The sequence below is a fragment of the Colossoma macropomum genome, unplaced genomic scaffold (assembly GCF_904425465.1).
Source record: "Colossoma macropomum unplaced genomic scaffold, Colossoma_macropomum, whole genome shotgun sequence".
NCBI classification, from domain to species: domain Eukaryota; kingdom Metazoa; phylum Chordata; class Actinopteri; order Characiformes; family Serrasalmidae; genus Colossoma; species Colossoma macropomum.
Window position 1 is genome coordinate 39711864 of NW_023494790.1, and position 25094 is coordinate 39736957.

The following is a 25094-nucleotide window of genomic DNA, read 5'->3' on the forward strand; positions in this document are numbered from 1 at the left end:
AATTTTACCATGTAAAGAACAGTTTAAGCATGCAAATGGTTCTTTCAGTGTTAATGGTTCTATATAGAATCTTTGTCTTTATGAAAGAACCCTTGAAGAACCATCATTTTTAAGAGCGTTTAGAACTATTTTGAAAAGGGTTCTATATACCACCAAAAATAGTTTTCTATTGTATACAAACTTGACATGGTAACAATAGCAGAACCCTTTTTGGTGCTATTAAGAACCATATACAACATGTTCTCCATCGATCTGAAGAACCATTTCACCATGTAAAGCATGCAAATGGTTATATGAGTGTTCATGGTTCTAAATAGAACCATTGTCTTTACTAAAGAACACTTGAAGCATGAAATCGTTCTATATAGAACTCGTGGTTCTACACAGAACCATTCCCTTTACTGAAGAACCCTTATAGAGCCTTATAAAGCCTTGTAGAGTGTACATAGCAAATGTGTGAGTTCATCATACAGTGACGGTACTGGCCCTTTAAAGGTGCTCGGCACTTTCCGGAGGTTTTCGCCGATGCTCCGAATCCGCCGGGGAGGGCTGGGACAGTGAATGTGGGCTTTTCTGCTCTGCATCACAACCTGGAATAAATACAGATCCAGAAACACTAAGATCTGCTGTCGCCTCGAAGAAGCTGCACCGCCACTTCACAGATGCAGGCTATTAAATGCGTGGTGGTCGGCGACGGGTGAGTGACTATGATTTTGTGAATGGAGAGAGAGAGGGAGAGAGAGAGAGAGAGAGAGAGAGAGAGGGAGAGGGAGAGAGAGAGAGGGAGGGAGGTGGACCGAACCTCAGACACGGTTCTACAATGCAAAAACGCGTCTGTGCACACAGTATTCTGTCATTTTTGTCACTGCCTAAGCCAAATTCTGTTCTCCAGTCAGACTTATGAAGCATATTTTGCGTGAAAATGACTATAACGTTATTAGATGAGCTACATCCTGAGATTCTCTGTAGCTGGAGTCATTTTCCCTCTTATTAAAGGCATAATTAGTTCATTCATATGTTTTTAGTGACTGAACTATGTTCGAATTTCCCGTTCCACCTTAAATGGTGCAGCAGTTACATTCTAGCGCCTGAACCGTTTAAGGTGGAACGGGAAATTCTAAAAACAAGCCTAACGTTAAGCAGAGGAAGGACTGGGCAACTCGATACTGAAGTATCAATACTACTGATACTTCAGAGTATCGATATTTACATAAAAAATATCGATAATAAGTGTTTATCCCGACCAATCAACCCATATGGAAGAAAAAATATATTCCAAATGTATTTATCAGATATATTTGTGCAGTGTATGAAAATGGCCAAAAATATATTTGTTAAATATATTTAAAATGCATTTATCAGTTTGTGTTATTATCTGTGTTGAGTTGTGTAATGAAGGTTCCAGATGTACCTAAACGTACTGACTGTGATCCACACTGTACTTTACATTAACCATGTACGTCTGCAGTCAGACTCTCACACACAATGTATTTCACATAAACAAGATATCAGATCATAACTGCATTTTCACAGAGTATCAATACCCACAACACTCGCTTCTGTCCTGTTAAAGGATCATTAGATCAGATTTAAAATGAAGAGACTGGAACACAAATTCATTTCAGACAGTGAAGAGCATCAGACAGGATTCTGGATACTTTCACACATTTTCAAATGGATTTAATAAACACATTTACATACATTTATATTTGTCTGTGTAATATTTCCCCATACATTTTATAATACGTGTATTTTAAATATATTTGGTTTATGGAAACAAATTCTGAAATACATTCCAAACACTAAAATGTATTTTCAATGGCCTGCAATGTGTTTGAAACATATTTCAAATATTTAAAAATACACGTTCATACATTTTCTTTCCATATGGGAAAGCATCCAGGTGTAGGGGTGGGCGATATGTCAGAAAGTATTATATAACGATACTTCAAGGCAGTTTCACTACACACAATAATAATAACAACAGTAATTTGTAATAATAATAATTGTGCTGACTTTGTAATGAAACAGCGGTCAGTCAGTGTTTTTTAAGTACTGATGATATCCATAATTTACATAATTTATCACGATAACGATAAAATATCATCATATTGCCCAGCCCTACCTACATGTATAACTGGGTGTGCTTTAGCCGCTGCACTGTGAAACCAACCCAATCAAATGAAAACGTCTCTGAAACTCAAAACTGGTGTGAAAAGTGATTTTAGAAAGTATCTGTCGCCCTAATATCACTCTGTAAGAAAACGGGAGGTATCGTCCGTCCCTAAGACTGAAGGGCCACTCCCTTCACTGCGGTCAGAACGAATGAGAGCAGAGCGAATGTGAGTATTTCTCTGGACTGTCCCTGCGTGCTCTCCTGACAGAGGGAGTGTGGCCTCGGGCAGAGTGAATCTGGGACAGAGTCTGTCACTAACGTTCACACTCAAACACAGTTACACCCCCCCACCCTCTTTATGTGTTTTCAATGAGCTATGTTTGCTCTATGGAAGACCTTTCACATTAATCTATAAAGCACAAATGGTGTGGTTTCTGCTGGGGGTGTAACGATTCATCAAATTCACCATTCAATTCAATACAATACGGCAGTGTCTTGATTGTCAATACAGCAAAAACAAGGAGTGCCATGCGTTACTACACCGATCAGGCATAACATTCTGACCACCTCCTTGTTTCTACGCTCATTGTCCATTTTATCAGCTCCACTTACTATATAGGTGCACTTTGTAGTTCTACAGTTACTTCTAGTTCTACTTTGTAGTTCTCTGATACTTTGTTAGCCCCCTTTTACCCTGTTCTTCAGTGGTCAGGACCCCCATGGACCCTCACAGAGCAGGTACTATTTGGGTGGTGGGATCATTCTCAGCACTGCAGTAACACTGACGTGGTGGTGGTGTGTTAGTGTGTGTTGTGCTGGTACGAGTGGATCAGACACAGCAGTGCTGCTGGAGTTTTTAAACACACTCACTGTCCACCACCCAAATAGTACCTGCTCTGTGAGGGTCCATGGGGGTCCTGACCACTCAAGAACAGGGTAAAAGGGGGCTAACAAAGTATCAGAGAAACAGATGGACTACAGTCTGTAACTGTAGAACTACAAAGTGCACCTATATAGTAAGTGGAGCTGATAAAATGGACAATGAGCGTAGAGACAAGGAGGTGGTCAGAACGTTATGCCTGATCGGTGTATATACATATATATATATATATATATATATATATATATATATGTAAAGGAAAATAGTACCTATGGTAAATATTGTTATAAAATAGACTGTTCTCTAACTGTTATTTAACTAGTTTATGTATTTTGTGTAGTTATAACTTGTATATACAGATAATATTACACTTGCATTGTGTTCCTTTTTGCGCAGTGGTACTATTTGCGCTTCTGGTTGATGCTGAACTGCATTTCGTTGTCTCGTACTTGTACTAAGCAATGATAAAGTTGAATGTACATCTAACCGCCCCCCCCCACACCCCCCGCTCCAATGCCCCCCCCTTAGACCTGTGGGAAACACTGCAAATGTATACTTTTACATCATTATAGTGCACTGATCAGCAGCTTCGCAGACCCAGATTAGGCCTGTGCCTGGACTAGAAAGGACTGTCAATGGAAAATCACCATTGACTTTACAATTTAGTCCAAGATTAGACTTGTTTGTGTGGGAAACTGCCTGTAAGAGGGTTAACGAGTGAATTACTTTGCCGTTTCTCTCTCTCTCTCTCCTCTCTCTCTCTCTTAGGGCTGTGGGTAAGACCTGTCTACTAATCAGCTACACCACCAATGCCTTCCCGGGCGAGTACATACCCACAGTGTGAGTACCCTCAGGCTTTAAACTCCATTAGCCTATTTAGTCTTGTTTTTGTCTGACCCCTATTCAAACTGATGCTCTCTCGGCCTGCTTTCCACACATTTATGCAGCCTCCCCACCCCTTATGCCAAATGTAGTCATGGGTCGGCAATATGCACAATATTTATATATATTATGTGGTAAATTACATCACAATATGCTTTTCTGAGCTTATTGTGGACCAATACTTAAAGAACCCTGACCAACTGCATGTTTAATTACAAAGAAAGCTTAATTAGGCCTGTTTAATGGGATTTAGTGCAGCAGAGTGGGTGAAACACTGAATAGAAGTCGCTGTATTCATAGTTTTTATAGTAACTTTTTAATGCAACATTGCTGGCTCTGTTTTGTCTGTTTAAACTCAGTATTGTTAAAAAAATCAAATATCATGGTACATACCATGTATTATATTTTCGCCATATCAGCCACCCCTGTGTGGTGAAAAGAAGTGGTGTCTGAAGTTCGCTTTTTAAGGTTTGCAGTACAGTAGGGCCCGACCGATACGGCGGGGGCCGATAACATCGGCCGATATTGACAACATCTGAACAGTTTTATCGGTTATATGTGCTGATAACGAGCGTCTTTTTTATATGTGACATCACTGGGATTTGAACTCACAATCTACCGTGAAACCTAAAAACAGATACTACCGGGAAACACATAATAAATTCTGTTGAACTGCAGTACATGACAGCAATAAAGCCGGAACTGGAGGATCTGAGAATCACAAAAAAATGTAAAGTGTATCTAAACATCACCTTCAGCGTAGGAATAACATGCTTCAACACAACTGTAAGGTTTTAATGAAGAGAACTACTAAAATGAGGAAAGTATTACATAATAAACTGAAACCTAAACAGCACTTTAGCCCCGCCCATTCGCGCTGATGTTTTAAAGAGAGACTTCAGTGTGAGAGGGCTGCTTTCTAAAAGAGGCACAATTCGGGGCAGCCAATAAGAATAGAGCTCATTTGTAAAGCTCTATTGTCTTAAAGGCACAGTAACAAAAAAACGCCTGTTTGGCCCTCTGGATCAAAGTCTCTGTCTCTGTATCTGTGTCTGTATCTTTGTGGTAATCCAGCACAGAAAGGGATAAAAAGAGCTTGGAAAATGGTCATGAAAAATGATGAATTTTGACTTGTTTTGGCACATAAAACCACACAAATGTCATAAAAGGACCTTTCTGGGAAAACAAAACACAAGCAAAATGCGAGATATGGGCCCTTTAACACAGAGGAATCTGGTGTCAAGTCACCACAAAGGAGCACTGATTAGCATCACCATGCAGGAACCAGGGAGACTCTACGGCTCTATGGAGCTGCTGAGCTATGAGCTGATTCTGATCGTCGCCCAGTTCCAGAGCCAGGTTGAATTTTTGGAATGTGGTGTCAGAATTTTAATTTTCACGCTCACCACAGAAATAAAAGGCCGTTCGTTTATGGTCACCGGTTTGGAATAGAGGTCAGGTTTTGGAATGTGTCGGGAAAATTAGCAAATGAGCACATTATAATGATACCAAATACCACATACATTCTCCACATACCGCAGCTTTAAAACACGACCTGATGGGGGCGTCTGTTTTGTCCAGATTCGATAACTATTCCGCCAACGTGATGGTGGATGGGAAGCCGGTCAATCTCGGCCTGTGGGACACAGCAGGACAGGAAGACTACGACCGCCTTCGTCCTCTCTCTTACCCACAGACGGTGAGCAGGCGGATCTCCTATGTAGGCCTGTCAGGATTATTACATAAACGCAATTATGATCGTAATTATTTAATACCGCAGTTATTTTCCTCGGCCGTTAAATTTCTCTAACAAGCAAAATGTGAATTGTGAGGCAAATAAATGTAAATAAAAGAAAGTAATAATTTAATTCATTAAGACATTTTGCGGGTTATGAAAACTAAACAGTTCAGCTTTGCATGCTTAAATGTTTCTCTGCATGGTGAAACGGTTCTTCAGACTGATGGAGAATGTGTTGTAGATGGTTCTATATAGAACATTTTTGAAAAGGGTTCTACATAGCACCAAAAAGGATCTTCTCGTTAGAATGTCAGAAGGGTTCTTTGAGTGTTCATGGGTCTATACAGAACCATTTTCTTTTCTAAAGAACCCTTGAACTCATTTTTATAAGTGTAGGCTACAGACTGATGATGTGCAGATTTTGACTCATTTTTCCAAAAAAACATTTGAAAATGGTTCTATGTAAGCACCAAAAAGGGTTCTTCTACTGTTACACACTCTTAAAAAGACTGTTCCTAAGTAAAGAAAATGGTTCTATATAGAACACGATTAAAGGGTTCTTTGCATGGTGAAATGGTTCTTTAGATCGGTGAAAACTACTGCGCTGTAGATGGTTCTATGTGTAACATTTTTGTTCTACATATATAAGGGTTCTATATAGCACCAAAAAGGGTTATTCTATTGTTATGACGTCAAGCTTGTAACAATACAATTTTAGTGCTATAAAAAACCCTTTTCAAATAGGTTCTATATAGAACCATATACAGCACGTTCTTCATCAATCCTAAGAATCACGTTCTTCATCAATCCTTTCATGATGCAGAGAACACAAGGGTTCTTTGAGTGTTCATGGTTCTGCATAGAACCATTTTTTTTACTAAAGAACCCTTGAAGAACCAAAAGTGTGCAAGCTTGACATCATGACAATAGCAGAAGCCTTTTTGGTGCTCCATAGAACCATTTATAAAAAAAAAAGGTTCTATTTAGAACCATATACAACTCATGCTCCATCAAACCATTTCACCATGCAAAGAACCCTTTAAGCATGCAAATGGTTCATTGTTCTAGAACCATTGCCTTTACTAAAGAACCCTTGAAGAACCGTTTTTATTAACAGTGTAAGATGATCAGCGGGCAGTGCTGAGTGATGTTGGTGTATTTGTTAGCTATGTAGCTAATTCTAACATATTTAGCATGTATGCTAGCAGACTGAGTGCTTATATGTTCGCTCTTGTGTGACTCCACACACGATTCGGTCACACTCACAACAGCCCAGTGTATCACTTTGTCAGTGCAACCAGTATTAGCTACTATTATACAACAGTTAGTTCTGGCCACGTAAGCTGATTGAGAGGCGTTCTAACTGTGCTGTTATTTCACCATAACATCACAGGTTTTTCACAAACACTGTAGCAGTCCACTGTTGCTAAGCAACGACTTTGACAGCTGTAGGAGACGCTCAAGGCATGATGGGTACTTTTAAGATCACATTTGACCGACGGCCGATTTGGTCAGACTCTGAAGATCAGACTACACGTTTGGCGAATGGTGTTGGGTTCATTTCTGGCTGATTCCAGGTTGTTTAGCTGTTCTTCTGTCACAGCTGCCGACTGAAAAGCTGCTCAGTGGTGACGACAGTTTGGGAATTTAGTGTAAGGAGTTGGAGAACGAACTGCCGGCTGTGCAGCGAGTGGGCGGAGCTCATTACTCTGACGTAGCAACAAGCTGCTCGTTAAGGAACTATAATTTGGTGAAGGAGCTGCGAGCATTAAAACATATTAAACGCCGCGTTCACGGCCCAGTTTATTAATTTATTACTGTATTTATTTAACTGCTGTATTAAAGCAATAGAACACTCGAGGAGTGTGTTATCGCCAATAACATCACGGCTGTGATGATCTACGGCGACCAAATCACAGCCGTGATGTTATTTCATGGTAACACACTCCCTCTGTGTTCTACTGCTTAAATCAAACCTAGCTGGGAAGTGAGATGGCTAATCAGTCGGTTTAGGCTTGTACTGTTCATTAACAAGAAAAGACAGTTATTTATAAGACAGTTAATCATTGGCTAAAACTGATCTTACGCCCCACTCTAATGTGCTCAGAGTAAAATAAGCGAAGGCTGTGATGTTAATAGCGCTGTGCATTTCTTTACAGGATGTGTTCTTGATATGCTTCTCCTTAGTGAGCCCAGCGTCCTTCGAGAACGTCCGTGCGAAGGTTTGTTTTAACAGTTTCTGTTCATTTGTTTCTTGGCCAAACCAAATTCTCCTAAAATTCACTTTTCAGTACATTGGATCAGGAGCTTCATCAGTTCCATCAAACGCTTGTTCAGTACAGCTGTGATCACTTCTGTAGCTGTAAAAGCGGCTAACGTGGCTAACTACTGAATCTTAGCACAGTGGCTACCAAAAGAACTGGCTAGATCACTTTGGTTAGCTGTCCCATGTTATTACCCAGATAGCAAGAGGATAACAGGGCAAAAGCTGACGGCCCACTGCCTTTCTGCTCAGCGTTTTCTGGGCGGCCCACTGGTGGTTCTACAGCCCCATATGGAGAAATGTATATTCCAGATGTATTTACCAAATATATTTGTTAAATATATTTAAAACACAGTCATAATTAGGGTCTTGGGGTCCACGAAGGTGAAGGAGGTGTCATAAGTATGGTAACTTCACATAGGCTGTTTGTCTTGAGTTCTCCTATATCACACCCAAATGCTGATTCATTGTTAGCCATACACCGATCAGGCATAACATTCTGACCACCTCCTTGTTTCTACACTCATTGTCCATTTTTTCAGCTCCACTTACTATATAGGTGCACTTTGTAGTTCTACAGTTACAGACTGTAGTCCATCTGTTTCTCTGATACTTTGTTAGCCCCCTTTTACCCTGTTCTTGAGTGGTCAGGACCTCCATGGACCCTCACAGAGCAGGTACTATTTGGGTGGTGGATCATTCTCAGTACTGCAGTAACACTGACGTGGTGGTGGTGTGTTAGTGTGTGTTGCGCTGGTGCGAGTGGATCAGACACAGCAGTGCTGCTGGAGTTTTTAAACACCTCAGTGTCGCTGCTGGACTGAGAATAGTCCATCAACCAAAAATATCCAGCCAACAGCGTCCTGTGGGTAGCGTCCTGTGACCACTGATGAAGGACTAGAGGATGACCAACACAAACTGTGCAGCAGCAGATGAGCTATCGTCTCTGACTTTACATCTACAAGGTGGACTGACAAGGTAGGTGTGTCTAATAGAGTGGACAGTGAGTGGACACAGTGTTTAAAAACTCCAGCAGCACTGCTGTGTCTGATCCACTCAGACCAGCACAACACACACTAACACACCACCACTACGTCAGTGTTACTGCAGTGCTGAGAATGCCCCACCACCCAAATAGTACCTGCTCTGTGAGGGTCCATGGGGGTCCTGACCACTGAAGAACAGGGTAAAAGGGGGCTAACAAAGTATCAGAGAAACAGATGGACTACAGTCTGTAACTGTAGAACTACAAAGTGCACCTATATAGTAAGTGGAGCTGATAATGTTATCAGAATGTTATGCCTGATCGGTGTATGTTAGCATTTGTCTTTGCCTTCTTTATGTCCATTAATAACTGGATAGCGAATGCTAGTCCCCTTTCATGCTAATTCTTCATTCTGTGAATTGTACAGTGGTATCCAGAGGTGAGACATCACTGCCCCAACACACCCATCATCCTGGTGGGCACCAAGTTGGACTTGCGTGACGATAAGGACACCATAGAGAGGCTGCGTGACAAAAAGCTCTCGCCCATCACTTACCCTCAGGGCCTGGCCATGGCCCGGGAGATCGGTGAGGGCAGCGGAGAGTTCTGCATGGCGACAAACCATAGAGTTAACCAACACCAGAGGATAAGCTCAGATAATGACTGTAGTGAATCCAAACACGTTCTGGGGCTTTACAGATCACATTACAGCCCCGAACCGAACGACTTCTGTGCAATTTGAACATCGAGAATAGTTCACAAATTATATAATTGACTACAGTTACCCTGAGCACATTTCTCCATAACTCCGTGTGTGAGGTGTAAACAGAGAGATTCAGAGTGGTTTGGTGTGAAATGGTTCAGATGTCTTTACAGTGGTGGTGATAGGAACCAGGGGTCGCCATGACTACAACACAAATATAGACATTTTATTTACTATCCAGAACCACCAGTGAACCTACACGAGTCTTCTGAGTTTATATGGAATGTTTATGATGGAAAATAGTGGAAAATCTGAAATAATAAGTTTTCTTTGGGGACTATTTTGCCTCACAGCGCCCTGCATGTATCCCTCCACCATGAATGGAGTTTAAGTTCTCTAAACCATCATAAAACAGTGTCTCAGTCATCAGGCAGTGAATTCATAACCATTTCATGTAGGAACTTTCTGTGAGGGAGCTTTTAGAGGTGGACGTCTGGTTCCTATCACCACCACTGTGAACAGTTCTGACTCTGACGGCTTCATATAAACGGCCTAAACAGACCCAGGTGCAGAAAATCAGCCATGCATGACCTGAAGTGACCCTGTTGTGTTTGGAATATAGAAGGGCTTCAGCGGCCTTTTCTACAGGCTGGAGGCTCAGAGTAAAGTGCCGGACTCTCAGAGCCAGTGGCTTTATGGTCTGTGTTGTCATGTGCTTGAGCTTGTTCAGCGGAGCACAGAGGCCCATTGTCTGAAGCGCGAGGGGGAGCAAGGAGGAGCCCGAGAAAGATGTTTGGCAAACTGAATGGCCATTGCGGGGAGAGCCGCCCGTCCGCTGGAACAGAGGGCTCCTTTGTGGCGCGTGCGTTTCTCCAGGCCGCCGTCCTGAGACTGAGCGCCGCTTTAGAGCTCGCCAGGAACAATAAAAGCCTGACTTAAACAAGACCACTGCCCAGATAATCATCTCTGGGAGCTCCTGCACTCTCACTTCCCCGACTGCTGTTCCAGCTAAATGAATAATTTCCTCTAATTATGTATTTCCTGTGCTCCATTATACTGGACTGTACTATTGTTCTGTAGGCTGCACTCTGCCTGCTGGTGCTCTGTTACTTGTTTTTCACTGACAAAGTTCTGGTGCTCAAGCCGGAGCTGGGAACAATTTAGGGGTGCAAGTTTGACATGACAAGTAGGCGGAGCCAACAGGGTGAGGCTCTTACATACATACAATAGTAGCACCACATAAAAGTTGCAGATTTCAGCTACGTAAACAAAATATGCAGAGTTACCATAATCTTATGATATTTTATGGTTTATATGTCAACATTAAAAAAAAGAAACAAGCAGTATTACTCACAGAAAATCACCGCCACTCCCTAAATTTGCACCAGTGGAACCAGTAACCCTTTTTAACAACCATTCCACTGGCTTGAGAGATGAGCTTTTACGTATTTGAGTGTGGGGGTTCCCAGGCCTAGAACAGTCAAAAATTCAGCCAATTTTACTTTTTGGCTTATATTTTAGTCCCTTTATTGTATTTTTTCATTTTGTTTATATTTTTGTTGTTCCAGCCTCAGTAATCTAGTATTTAGTAAACACTTCAGCTACTACACACTTAAAAAGATGGTTCTTCAAAAATTCTTTAGTAAAGAAAATGGTTCTATATAGAACCACGGACACTTAAAGAACCCTTTGCATGATTAGAGGATTCTTTACATCGCAAATGTTTTCTTTAAATTGATGGAGAATGTGTTGTTTACGGTTCTATATAGCACCAAAAAGGTTCTGCTATTGTTACAGTGTCAAACTTGTTACAATAGAAGAACCTTTTTCGGTGATATATAGAACCTTTCTCAAAAAGGTTCTAAATAGAACCATATACAACACATTCTCCATCAACCTGAAGAACCATTTCACCATGCAGAGAAGCGTTTAATCATGGGCTCTTTGAGTGTTCATGGTTCTATATAGAACCATCTTTTTTAAGAGTGTACGCTACAGACAGATGATTTGCAGATTTTCACTCATTTTTCCTAAAAACATGGAAAACCAGCTCTTCTTTGTTCACCGTTTAGATAGCAGCTCTTGGAAACCACTTTTGCTCTACCGTCAGTTTCCTGCGCCACTTTTGAGAAGAGCAGGTTTATGGAGCCAGATTATCGCTGATTTTACAGTCAGACAGGGACCATTTTTTGCGCTGTCAACACAAAATGGTTTGAGATTGTGGTGTGTTCAGATCATCCTCTGGATTTGTGATCAAGGAAGTTGAACAGCGCACAAAGCCTTAAATATAAGTGGTGAACTTGTTACTACATGAAATGGTTATGAATTCACTGCCTGATACTGTCTGAGACCCTGATTTGGCCTAAAGTGTCATTTTAAACTCCATTCATGGTGGAGGGATACATGCAGGGCGCTGTGAGGCAAAATAGTCCCCAAAGAAAACTTATTATTTCAGATTTTCCACTATTTTCCATCATCAACATTCCATATAAACTCAGAAGACTCGTGTAGGTTCACTGGTGGTTCTGGATAGTAAATAAAATGTCTATATTTGTGTTGTAGTCATGGCGACCCCTGGTTCCTATCACCACCACTGTAAAGACACCTGAACCATTTCACACCAAACCACTCTGAATCTCTCTGATTACATCTCACACGCTGAGTTATGGAGGAATGCTGAGAAATTTAATGATAAATACATAAGAGACTCTGTGTATTCAGTGGAAGGGGGCGTGTCTATGAATTAGCTCCTCCTCAGTATGACGTAAACATCTGTGCTCACCTCTTGCCTCTGTTTTCTCTCCATGTAGGTGCTGTGAAGTACCTGGAGTGCTCGGCTCTGACCCAGCGCGGCCTGAAGACCGTGTTTGACGAGGCAATCCGTGCCGTCCTCTGCCCTCCGCCGGTCAAGAAACATGGCCGGAGGTGCACACTGTTCTGAAAGCTGGACAGACCACTGGCAGCTTCCTGCCTTCACTACTCAACACTACAGTAACTGTGAAGCGGCCTACACCAACCACTACGAACAGGTTCCGAGACAGGTGCCTCCGTCCCCTGAGGCTTTTCCACAAGGAGAGTAATAGGTGTGTGTGTGTATGTAAGTTGTTGGCATGGCTTGACCCATAGGATGACGGTCAGAAGCATCATGGTAGATGGCTGACTAGGTGCCTTTTTTTGTTTTCCCTTTCACACGGTGGCACAACACCCCTTTCACACTGTTTTCTATGAGGTGTTTTAGTGGTAAATACAGGTGTGTGTTGACGAGGGGATGTTTCAGTGTAGCTCCTGAAGGAGGGCGGTAAGGGAAGCACACACACTCACCTACACACAGTTGTAGAAAGCTCACATTGCCCTGCACAGTGTTACCGATACGGCTCACAGGTGTGAACGGAGGGTTTAAAACTGTTTATATGGCACTTAAACTTATGAAAGCATATTCAATGTACATACACGCTTATAAATAAAGGTGCTATAACGTTCTTTGAAATGATGTCATTGGAGAACCACTTTATGCTCCTGGAAGAGCTTTCAGTCAGCATCAGTGGGTTCTTTTTTGTGAAGAACCTTCTTAAAGCTGACATAATGTGCAGGATCTACTCCAGTTTAAGCTCCTTCCAAGACAAGAACCCTTCAGGGACCTTTATTTTTAAAGGCGGTTTCCTCTGATTTCCCCCAAATTCCTCTGTAACTCTGTAACTGTGTGTGAGGTGTAATCAGAGAGATTCAGAGTGGTTTGGTGTGAAATGGTTCAGATGTCTTTACAGTGGTGGTGATAGGAACCAGGGGTCGCCATGACTACAACACAAATATAGACATTTTATTTACTATCCAGAACCACCAGTGAACCTACACGAGTCTTCTGAGTTTTATATAGGATGTTATTGATGGTAAAATAGTGGAAATATTTTTTGGGGACTATTTTGCCTCACAGCACCCTGCATATTATGTATCCCTCCACCATGAATGGATTTTAGGCCCAAACTCTTCTCAAAACTATCATAAAACAGTGTCTCAGTCATCAGGCAGTGAATTCATAACCATTTCATGTAGTAACTTTCTGTGAGGGAGCTTTTAGAGGTGGACGTCTGGTTCCTATCACCACCACTGTGAACAGTTCTGACTCTTAAGTTTCTCTGTTTACATTTTACCCATGTAATTTATGCAGAAATTTTGAAAAATCAGTGGAGTTCCCCTTTAAGAGTTTAGGGAAGTAACTGTAAGACAGTTCAGTGGTCTGTGTGAGTCATACAGGATTATTATTTAATGCTTTTGTGAATTAAAACACTGGTTTTATACATTTAAACGGAAAACGCTTCGTTTGGTTAACAGTCGATTAGAAGATTAGTTCCTTTTTGTTCTCCAGAAGGTCTGTGGATTGAGAAAAGCCGATGAGATGTAAATGTGATTTGCATGTGAGGCTGAGAAGCCTTGGTACCCTGAAAGCGTCTTTAGGCTCAGGCTCATGTACGGGGGGGTTCTCCTCCTCCACTTTGGAACAGCCTCCTCTTGTCTGCATGCTGTGTGGATGTGAGTGAGTGGTGTGCATGGTCACTAGCAGTGTCCTGCATCGGTGCTACAGCCTTCCATGTCCTACACTGTCACTAACTCTAAAGCTGGAGGGGAGAAATGATGTTCACAGCTGCCAAAAGACATTTCAGTGAATCAATATGGAATATTTAAAAACACAATGTCTTAAATGAGGAATGCATTAATAAATCTGTTCACATCTTAACCGTCCTCTGACGTCATCGGTATTTTCAGTAGCGTCTGACATAGACCTCGCAATTTGTCTGGACTTGGTGTCCAAATTAGGGACTCCGGGTCGAAGCCATTTACCTCTATGAAAAATGAATGCCGTTTGGCTGCTGTCTCACCCTGTGATGAGCAAAAATGTACGTGGGTCGTTCTCCATTTGGAGGGGAAACCATGTCACAGAGGTTTCAGGGCCTAAAAAGATGCTTAAAATATGAGGCACAGCTCCAAAAGTCAGTATGTACATTTACACAGTTGAGCTGAGATTAAATAACACTTTTCCTTTATGATTCTGATTTTTCTCTTTTTATCCTGTTTCAGTCGCTCTGCATCTGTAAAACAGCTCATCACTAAACCAATTTTCAAGCATTTTTAATATTGAACAATATTTTTATGAGGTTTAACTTAGAAATTTGTATAAAACAGATTCATGTTTACTTTTTATATCATTGTTACATTTAAAAAATATGGATTTTACTAGACAGTATGCACGTACTAGACAGCGGAAGGTGATCAAGGGTCGGCTGTGTTTTCATTTTCATTTGAAACGTGACTAAAACGTCCCTGACTCAGACATTCAGCTAGACGGGGTAACGTTAACATGGCTTTATGTCGCATTACCTGCGCTCATTTGTGGCATAGCGGTGTAAGGGTTGTGACAAAACTCCACCTGAGGAAGAATTTCAACTGGTATTCTGTATGAACCAGTATATCACCCACTATTAGTGGTTAATTTAGTGACTTTTCCATTTTTCTGAAGAAAGTCGTTGTTCACTCAATGACCTATCAAACACTGCTGTGTCAGACTTGTTGCTTGATTTCTTGACTTTATTTCTGGTTGTCAAACATCTTTACAGCCAACTTAAGAGTTCCTAATGCTTTGAACATCCTTCATCTTTCTAAAAACATTTGCTGTTTCACTGTCCAGCACTGTGATTTGGGTAGCCTGGACAAACATTTAACATCTTTCTTTTTTTTTACATATTGCTTACATATCAGCTATATTTTTTTGAAATATTAAAGCTTTTAAGTTTTTATTATCCTCAGTGGTGGCAGAGAGAACAGTAAAGAGGGAAAACTATTTGAGTAGGAAAATGTTCATTAAACTTTACTGGAAACCAAACTAGAAAGACCACTTTGATTAGCTTTTAGCATTCACCCTCTACTGGTTATCAGTGGTACTACAACTCAGTAACCCAAAATCATCTGTCACAGCTGGGCGGAAAAACCTTGTCAGAATAGTGACTGATGAGCCTTTACCAAAACGGACAGATGTTTAAGATGTTTTCTCAGTGTTTCATTGTGTGAAATATGTGTTCTTCTGTACAGCCAGGAGGGTTGATTCCTTGTTAGTTCACATTATATATTATTGAGCTAATGTCTGTAATTCGTTACACCATACAAGAACTTTGCACCTAACATTTTCCTTCAGGATTCTCTGAACTGTCATCTAACTGCAGTGAAGATGAGCTCAGCTGAGGATCTAGCTGGCCAGGAAGCCTCCATCGATTGGCAGGGTCACTCCGTTGGTCATGGCACTCTTGTCACTGAGAAGGAACAAGATGGAGTTGACCACATCTTCCACCTCTGCAAGAAACAGCCAGACACAACTTTCATCAGAAAGTTCTCTAAAAATTAATTATATTGCATTTCCATTCTAACCAACAAACAGTACTGTGCCTAAGTCCATTTTTGGGAGATATTTGTGAGGGGATTAGATATAAGATAATCCACTTGCATAACGAAGGACAAAATCAAACAAAAATAAGAGATAAAATAGCAGTTTCAAAAAACTGATCAAAAGCTCCACAGAAAATGTGTCTCCTAACAACCACCTGGAGGACCTGGTAGACCCCCAAAACTGCCCCCATCAGATAAACAGCACTTAAAGCTTTCATCTCTGAGAGAGAGGAGAAAATCAAGCTGCTTCAGATCTGAAAACATCCACAGGTGTTTCTGTCCATCCTTCCACTGTGAGAAGACGACTCAGCGCTGTGGGTCTGAAAGGATGTGTAGCTGATCAAGAAGAACCTCACTGAGAAAAGGAGACGGACACATCAAACAAAGAAGCTGAACGATGGACTGACCACCCCAGAGTCCAGACCTCAACACCACTGAATGTGTTTGATTCCTTCAGAAAATGATCAACCAGCGTCTAAGACTGAACTTTGGAGGTGTGTCTGCAGATTCTTTGAGGAGCTGAAAGTGAGTGGAAGCTGGAATAAAGGTGAAGAGAGACTCGCTGAGCACTCAAACAGCTGAGAGTAGATTAGCTGGTGAAGCTTCCGTGGAGTTCTCAATCAATGAATGATGGTCTCTGACTTTTGCACAGTACTGTACATGAAATTTGGCATGAAGCCAATATTAAAACAATAGTTTGGGGGAAAATCTAATTCCTGCACTTTGGACCAAACTGTCAAAACATAAATTCGGTCTGTAGTTTAGTCCATGTTTAAGTCATACAATGTCAGAAAACACATAATCAACACTAATTGGTGGTATATGCTCTATTAGTTCTTATACTTTTTGCATGTACAGACTATTAAAATATAAAAATGTATGAAATATATGATTGTGGTTCATTCTATGGCTTATCCAAATGAAAAATTATATTACCCCAATTGGTAATAACAACCTTTTACTCAAACCCTGCCCCAATCCATACACATTCCTTAAAGGCATACCAGCAAATTTGCCCAGCGGGATACGTGATCTCATGGTCTTGGCCTTCTCCGGGTCACTCCATGCTATTTTACCCATGTCCGTCATCACCACAGTGGGGTTCACGGAGTTCACTCGAATCTGCACATAATCAATCACAAAAATAAGCCAGTTTACCCAAACTGGAGAAATAAACCCTTAACAGAAAAACACATTCATTTCACTTTTTTAGCCCAATGTCAAGCGTGGGCTAGATATAGGGTATAAAGCCCCCCAGCACCGGGCTGTGGAGCAGTGGAACTGTGTTCTCTGGAGTGATGGAGCTCCATCCAATACCTTTGGGATGAGTTGGAGTGATCCAGAACTGACCGTCCAACATCAGTACCTGACCTCAGTAATGCTCAATCAAATCCTCACAGCAATGTTCAACATCTAGAAGCCTTCCCAGAAGAGTAGAGGCTGTTACTGCAGCACAGACTCACTATTAACACCTTCATTTCAGAAGAAACTCTGGAGTCGACAGATTGCAATGAAATATAGTGACCTAGTTCACCAACAAGCCAGTGTCAGCATTAACATTAGTTGCTGCCATACAGAACCTGATACACAGCTGGTGTCGTCTTAGACCAAATCTACACCCTGGTTCTGGTCCATTACTGAGTTCTCGGTGATTCACCTGGTACGGCCCCAGCTCCAGAGCCATCACCCTCGTCAGCATGTCAAGAGCTCCTTTGGTGGCGCCTTCAGAAAGATGATCAGAGCACAGAGTCACTGTCTGAACAGCCTCGGTCAGATGACACGTTCTGTGGATTTTCTAAGTGAACATAAGTTCCACATCCTCTACAGAGACACAATTTAAATTTTTACAAATTTCAGTGCACAATTTCTATATATTTGCTAACATATTGGTGAAAAATAAAACAAAATATAAAATGTTGCCACACAATGTTACATTTTTGTTTTATGTTTTCCAAGCAAATAAACAGTGAGATATATAGACAGACATACAGACAGATAAACAGATAGACAGACAAACAAAAAGATAGACAGGCAGACAGAGCAACAAACAGACAAAAAGATGTCAGACAGACAGCTGTAGATATACGACAGAAAGACAGACAGACACACAGATAGATAGATAGATAGATAGATAGATAAATAGATAAATAGATATAGATACACTTACATAAATAGACAGACAGTTACATAGACAGACAGATAGACAGACAGACAGGATAGATAGATAGATAGAGTTACACAGATAGATAGATAGACTGACAGATAGACAGTTACACAGACAGATGGATAGATGGACAGACAGATAGACAGTTACATAGATAGATAGACTGACAGACAGACAGATTTGATGATTCAGTAACAGACCTTCAGAACTGTTTGTAGGTCTGCAAGGCCAAGCAAGGCGTCTGACCATCAGAGAGCCCATCATTTGGACTCTCTGATGGTCAGATGTTCATTTGGACACCAATTTTTGAAATTCGTAAAGCCATTGATAAACCACACCAGCTCTGAAACCTCACATAATAAACACCAAAGGAGGAAGGACAAAGGACAAGAACACAGAACTCTGAGGCTCCATCACTGAGCTCTACTCACAGTAAACTGCATGGTCTTTTAAGGCGCGCTGCGCAGCCTGGCTGGACACGTTCACAATGGAGCCGCCGGTTCCCCTGGCCTTCATTCCTCTGGCCACAATCTATTTTAAAGACAAGAAACGCTGTTTCATTCAGATCACGTCACGTACGTTCTGAGAAAAGCTTATATAGGATTTTCCTTACTTGTGCGACGTGCAGTGCAGCTTTCACGTTCACATTGAAGGACCTGCAATTACAGACGGCGTTTCACTGAACAGTCGCATCGTCAACGAGTCAGAATATAATTTATCATTTTCAGCCTTATTTCTCTGTTAATCTGTTACATCCACACTGTCGAGCTTCCTGTACCTTTAAAAGAAAAAGAGGTTCATTTTTTCCACCACAGTCTAAGCGTAGAGTTGGCTAAGACAGAAATCCTGTTTTGTGAGACAGACCTTGTGGTACAGCTGCAATAAACTGCACAACTAAACTCTTTGAACAGTCATTTTCTGCACGTACTATTGCCATATTATTGCTGTGTTATATGTTTAGGCAGTAGAACCCGAGAGGAGTGTGTTATCATGAAATAACATCACGGCTGTGATTTGGTCGCCGTAGATCATCACAGCCGTGATGTTATTGGCGATAACACACTCCTCGAGTGTTCTACTGCTTTAATACAACAGTTAAATAAATAAAGTAATAAATTAATAAACTGGGCCGTGAACGCGGCGTTTAATATGTTTTAATGTTCGCAGTTCCTTCACCAAATTATAGTTCCTTAACGAGCAGCTCGTTGCTACGCCATGGTAACGAGCTCCGCCCACTCGCTGCACAGCCGGCAGTTCGTTCTCCAGCTCCTTACACTAAATTCCCAAACTGTCATCACCACTGAGCAGCTTTTCAGTCGGCAGCTGAGACAGAAGAACAGCTGAACAACCTGGAATCAGCCAGAAATGAACCCAACACCATTCGCCAAACGTGTAGTCTGATCTTCATAGTCTGACCAAATCAGACTGAGCCATAAAACTGCCGCAATATCAAGTTCAGCTCAGTTTTGTCAGTTTTTTCCAGATCAGTATTCATGTTGTTTTGTTCCAGCCAGTCTGTAAAGCATCTTACAGCCCATTTAGTTTGGCGAATGGTGTTGGGAATTTAGTATTGTCTCATCTTCAGAGTCTGACCAAATCGGCTGTCGGTCAAATGTGATCTTAAAAGTGTCCATTTTCTATTTGTGGCAAAGTAAGAAGTAAAAACGTTCAAATGGTTGAGCGTCTCCTACAGCTGTCAAAGTCGTTGCTTAGCAACAGCGTCTCAGCGGAGTGATACAGTGTTTGTGAAAAACCCGTGATGTTATGGTGAAATAACAGCACAGTTAGAACTAACTGTTGTATAACTATATTTCAGAAATAATCCCTTTTTTTATGTTCATAAACGTAACGGTCAAAAATCCATTTTTTAAGTTTGTGTTGGTTGCAAACATTTGGCCTGTAATGTCATCACACGTTTTACACTGGCTGAGTATTCCCCAAGGGCTGTACACACGTACTGCAGTATGTGATGTAAAACAGTCTTACCTGTCAAACCGGTCCTGCGTGACCTCCAGAAAGGGCTGCAGGTTACCATAGGCTGCATTGTTTACCAGCAGATCGATCGGCCCCACGTCCTTCAGCGCATTCGCCGTGTCGTCCCAGTCCGACAGGTCAACACACACCGGCTTGATGGAAGGACACTGAGAGACAAGAGTTAAGAGATAAGATCTGTAAATGAAGCTAATCTTTACTTTCTGCATCTTATACTATACTAGACAAGGGCTTTTCAGCGCTCAGTAGCAGTAAAGCTAACCTATCAGCACTCAGTAGCAGTATTGCTAACCAATCAGCGCTCAGTAGCAGTAATGCTAACCAATCAGCGCTCAGCAGCAGTAATGCTAACCAATCAGCACTCAGTAGCAGTAATGCTAACCAATCAGCGCTCAGTAGCAGTAAAGCTAACCTATCAGCGCTCAGTAGCAGTAATGCTAACCAATCAGCGCTCAGCAGCAGTAATGCTAACCAATCAGCACTCAGTAGCAGTAATGCTAACCAATCAGCGCTCAGTAGCAGTAAAGCTAACCTATCAGCACTCAGTAGCAGTAATGCTAACCAATCGGCGCTCAGCAGCAGTAAAGCTAACCTATCAGCACTCAGCAGCAGTAAAGCTAACCTATCAGCACTCAGTAGCAGTAATGCTAACCATTCAGCACTCAGCAGCAGTAAAGCTAACCTATCAGCACTCAGTAGCAGTAAAGCTAACCTATCAGCACTCAGTAGCAGTAATGCTAACCAATCAGCACTCAGTAGCAGTAATGCTAACCAATCAGCACTCAGTAGCAGTAATGCTAACCAATCAGCACTCAGTAGCAGTAACGCTAACCAATCGGCGCTCAGCAGCAGTAAAGCTAACCTACCAGCACTCAGCAGCAGTAACGCTAACCATTCAGCACTCAGCAGCAGTAAAGCTAACCAATCAGCACTCAGTAGCAGTAATGCTAACCAATCAGCACTCAGTAGCAGTAATGCTAACCAATCAGCACTCAGTAGCAGTAATGCTAACCAATCGGCGCTCAGCAGCAGTAAAGCTAACCTACCAGCACTCAGTAGCAGTAATGCTAGCCAGTCAGTACTCAGTACGCTCTAATACCTAAACCCTGTGTGCTGTAGTAAACCTAAAGGTACTGGTAAGTTTTCCTCTATTTTTGTATGTAATACATCTCAAAAATCGAGACGTTCCAGCGTGAAGGAAACATGTCAACATTTTTAGCCGTTTAGCTCATTCACCCTCATTCACTCAGGACTCTCTCTCTGGCGCCCTCTAGCGGATGAACAGGACATTTAGAGACTTCTTCTGAACTTACCTCCTGCACAAGACTCTCCAAATCCGCCTTGGTGCGTGTGACAGCAGTGACGTCAGCACCGCAACGCGCGAGAGCGAGTGCGGTGGCCCTGCCGATCCCTGCAGGAGCAGAGAAACGCGATTAGGTGTGCTGGAGGAGGAAAAGCACAAAAATGTTCATAAGCTGTGTTCCAAAAGCTGGGCTGCGGTCCAGGTGGGCTGCATTTTTTGACCGCTGCACCCATTCGGAATATTTCCAAGGACGCTCCCCAGATCAGAGTATCCTTCACGGCCTTCTGTCATCCACAATCCAACAGAGTACACCTTACTTGCTTTTGTGATGTGATGCATTTACACCAGCCTACAGCAGTTTAGCCCCACCCACTCACACTGAAGTCATAAGGAGTGTTTCAGCCTGGACTGAATGAGGGCAGCCAATCAGAACAGATCTCATTTACATACGTAACAGATGAACGAACAATGCTGGTGTTGGATAAAAGAATGAACGGGTGACATGCAGCTACGGGCAGGTGGGCCAGCGCGCTAGATTTTAGGTGTGCTGGGTTAACTTTAGCTCACTAAGCTTCTCTCACTCTGAAACTGTTGTGTGGGTGGGGCAAGAGATGCAGGCTTGTGATTGGTCAGGGGAATGCTTATGGAAGCATGACCCAAGATTAGGACTGCCCTGTTTACACCAAGAGGAGAGAAACATGGTGAAATATATGGGCCATTTATTGGTCACTAGAACCTTATTTAGAGGGTGAACTTAGTACATGTTTACTGTTTGCCTGCAGGAACTTCATAATTAGAAATACAACACAGATTTAGGCTCCCTGGGTGTTTAAGGGGAGAATTAAATGCTAGAAAAATAGGATACTGCCCTTTGAACACTCGCACCTTTCAGCCGTGTTTACCTAGTTTGATCCCCCTCAGATCAGAGGAGGCTCGCGGCCCTGATCTGAAGTGCATTAAAAGTGACAGTACCTTTCCCAGCTCCGGTCACTAAGGCCCGTTTGCCGGTGAACGTGATCTCCATAGTGAGCTCTGCGCCCTGAAAACACAACAGGAAGCTGTGGAGCTGAAGTCAGCTTTTCCTTCAAATTTCCCCGTTCCACCTTAAACGGCGCAGCAGTAATATTGCAGCGCCTCAGGCGCCAGAATGTAATGCAGCGCCATTTAAGGTGGACCGGGGAAATCCGAACACGCTGGCGAAGAGAAAGCCAGCTTAGTAATATCGCTGAAAAACACACAGTCGCCATGTTTACACAGCTGGAAGAGCCCCAAACGAAAGAGAATCGCTTTAATTCTGCTTTAATTACTGTTAATTCAGAAAAGTCCACCTTAAAGCAGCTGCCCTACCTTCTCAGCGCGTGCGTGTGAGCAGACTGGGTAAAGTTCAGGGTCAGTGAATTAGGAGCTCCGTGAAAAACAGTTAATAAGAACAGAAATGCTGACCGAAGCAGAGCGGCGACCTCAGTCCAAATATCACTCGCTTCAGAACCAGAAGTCCAAAGGGGCGGAGCCGGACCTGATCCAACTCCGCCCACGTCTTCTTTTCACATTTCTATTAGTCTTTAAACGAGTATGTGTCGCTTACTTTGTCCTCCTACGACTTCTTTCATTGGTCTGCCCTGCCGCGTGTTTCTCTGTGGGAAACCAAAAGGTGTTCCTGGTGTCTTGAACGCCACAACACAGCCTTTATAACCGCTCATGGTTTACGACGTTCACACTTATTTGTCACAACTCGAAAAGCTTTTTTCACATTCCGGTATAAAGTCCGTTCTGTAGGCCTACAAATCAAGCATACTTATGATAGACGGGTTCTAGTTAAAAACGATGAGGGTTTTTAAACACTAGAATGGACATATGACCGGTCAAAATAACCCACATAACTGTTTTTATCAACTAAGTCCGCGAATTTCCATAAGTCTAATAAAAATGACTCAATATGCCTAAAAAAATCATATTAAATGTTATAAACCCTGATGAGCCACTTTATTAGCTCACTACCTTGTTTCTACCCTCGCTGTCCATTTGATCAGCTCCACTCGAGTTCAGACCAATTAAAACACGACGTGGGAGGAGTTGGATCAGATCCAGCCGAACCCCCTGGACTTCTGGTTCCGCACCGAGGACCATCTCCCTTCAGTTACCTGCACTGAGAAACAGCTGGTTTACTGGGAGTAGTGAGACAGTTTAGGCAGTAAATGAGGCCAAAGTGCTGAATATGAAGAGTCTGAATGTCGCCCGAAAAGCAGAGTGGCTTAAAGGGGAATTCCACCCATATTTCAAAATTTCTGTGCTTGAGATGTAAACAGATATTCACTCTGCTGAAAAAAACACACAGACCAGCATGTATTTCATGCTGGTTTAAGCCGTTCTACGGTCTGGTGCTGGTTTAGCTGGTCACCCCAGCATAGTCATGCTGGTTGACCAGCATACCAGCATTCAAAACAGAACATGCCTGATAGCAAGAGGATAGTGGACCAGTGTTGGCTTGTTGATGGCAAAACTGGTGCTTAAGCAGAGTATTATACAAAACTCCACTTACCATCGCTCATTTTCCATTTACAGTCCCATTTTATTTTTCCTTCCTTCCTTTCTCTAGTTATACTTTGTAAACTAGTTCAGTAAATAATTTTAGTCAAGCTCAGAGTCAGAAACAACTTTCTATAGAATCATTTTATATCAGGCCTAGTTATTATTTTTTGTCTCTCAGTTGTTCGTAATATTGTCTTAGTTTATTTTCCAAAATAAAAGGCGCTGTGGATTTAAAATCTGATTGAGGAGATTAAAAACTAGTGAGAGCTTGTATGCAGGACAGTAATCTGGGTGGTCTGAGGGGCGACCAGCAGTGGCATTTTCTGGGGATTATTATATCTCAGAAACTGTAGGTACCTTGAGTTATTGTAGATATCATTTTGATGAACCGTTCCTCTTTAGGAGGCCGCTTGGTGGCTGCACAGAAAACTGAGTCAACTGTTCATTGTCCATAAATATAAAGAACCATTTGTAACAACTCACAGTACTAATACTTATGATATGCAAGTACATCAAAAGACAGTTTTACTCAAGTAGAAATATAAATAAAACACTTTTATTTTTACTGAAGTAATATTATACCAAGGATATTTCTACTTCCACTCAAGTACATACATTTTCTACTTCATCCTCCACTGAAATTTGGCCTTAAAGACTGAAATTATAAGGCCATATCCTGTGTATGAATCCTGAAGGACGGTGGATTGGAGGATCGTGTGCCGTTCCAGCTCAGTGTTTAACCACTGTTTCCTCTCCAGGAACTCCAACTCCTGAACTCGGCGAACTCTTTTCTCAGTGTGTACCTCACTATTCAACTATGAACCTTTGGAACCAGGGAGAAGGGCACTGCTTAGATAAGAGCAGGCCAGACTTCTGCCCACGTAAGGAAACAGGACTGGAATTAACGCATTTTCTGAATACAGTCTAATAATAACAGCCAAAGTCGCCCAACTCCAATATATACACTGTATGTCTAAACATCTGTAGTGTTTCTTCTGAAATGAAGGTGTTAATAGTGAGTCTGTGCTGCAGTAACAGCCTCTACTCTTCTGGAAAGGCTCTAGATGTTGGAACATTGCTGTGAGGATTTGATTGAGCATTAGTGAG

General features: G+C 42.0%; 2 protein-coding genes across 8 annotated transcripts; one reads left to right on the forward strand and one right to left on the reverse strand.

Annotated features, from left to right (window-relative positions):
* The first annotated feature begins 488 nt into the window (after window positions 1-488).
* Window positions 489-13342, forward strand: rac3b (Rac family small GTPase 3b). Of its 2 annotated transcripts, none has more exons than XM_036573366.1 (6): window positions 489-697; window positions 3765-3836; window positions 5460-5577; window positions 7776-7838; window positions 9292-9454; window positions 12377-13342. In XM_036573366.1, exons 1-6 carry the CDS (start codon window positions 663-665, stop codon window positions 12436-12438), a joined length of 513 nt encoding a protein of 170 aa, XP_036429259.1. In that variant the 5' UTR covers window positions 489-662; the 3' UTR covers window positions 12439-13342. The 2 variants fall into 2 exon arrangements, with proteins under 2 accessions (XP_036429259.1, XP_036429257.1); XM_036573364.1 differs by having other exon boundaries at window positions 9292-9451; window positions 12378-13342.
* Window positions 13343-15120: 1778 nt separating this feature from the next.
* dcxr (dicarbonyl/L-xylulose reductase) lies at window positions 15121-23279 on the reverse strand. 6 transcript variants are annotated; one of them, XM_036573368.1, is made up of 9 exons: window positions 22806-23019; window positions 22431-22497; window positions 21469-21566; window positions 20150-20304; window positions 18777-18819; window positions 18595-18694; window positions 17657-17721; window positions 17004-17121; window positions 15121-15906 (listed from the first exon to the last, which is right to left on the reverse strand). In XM_036573368.1, exons 2-9 carry the CDS (start codon window positions 22480-22482, stop codon window positions 15803-15805), a joined length of 735 nt encoding a protein of 244 aa, XP_036429261.1. In that variant the 5' UTR covers window positions 22483-22497; window positions 22806-23019; the 3' UTR covers window positions 15121-15802. The 6 variants fall into 6 exon arrangements, 5 of the variants coding, with proteins under 5 accessions (XP_036429261.1, XP_036429264.1, XP_036429263.1 ...); XM_036573371.1 differs by having other exon boundaries at window positions 22431-22651; XM_036573370.1 differs by having other exon boundaries at window positions 22431-22683.
* Window positions 23280-25094: the final 1815 nt, after the last annotated feature.

Coding starts and splice junctions, on each gene's coding strand:
- dcxr (XM_036573367.1), bottom strand. CDS start 23,158: ATGAGCGGTTATAAAGGCTGTGTTGTGGCGTTCAAGACACCAGGAACA. Junction 18,820..20,149: donor ACGCAGGACCGGTTTGACAG/GTAAGACTGTTT, acceptor CTGTAATTGCAG/GTCCTTCAATGTGAACGTGA. Junction 17,722..18,594: donor AAAAGACCATGCAGTTTACT/GTGAGTAGAGCT, acceptor ATCTTTCTGAAG/GCGCCACCAAAGGAGCTCTT.
- rac3b (XM_036573364.1), top strand. CDS start 663: ATGCAGGCTATTAAATGCGTGGTGGTCGGCGACGG. Junction 5,578..7,775: donor CTCTCTCTTACCCACAGACG/GTGAGCAGGCGG, acceptor ATTTCTTTACAG/GATGTGTTCTTGATATGCTT. Junction 9,452..12,377: donor GGCCATGGCCCGGGAGATCG/GTGAGGGCAGCG, acceptor CTCTCCATGTAG/GTGCTGTGAAGTACCTGGAG.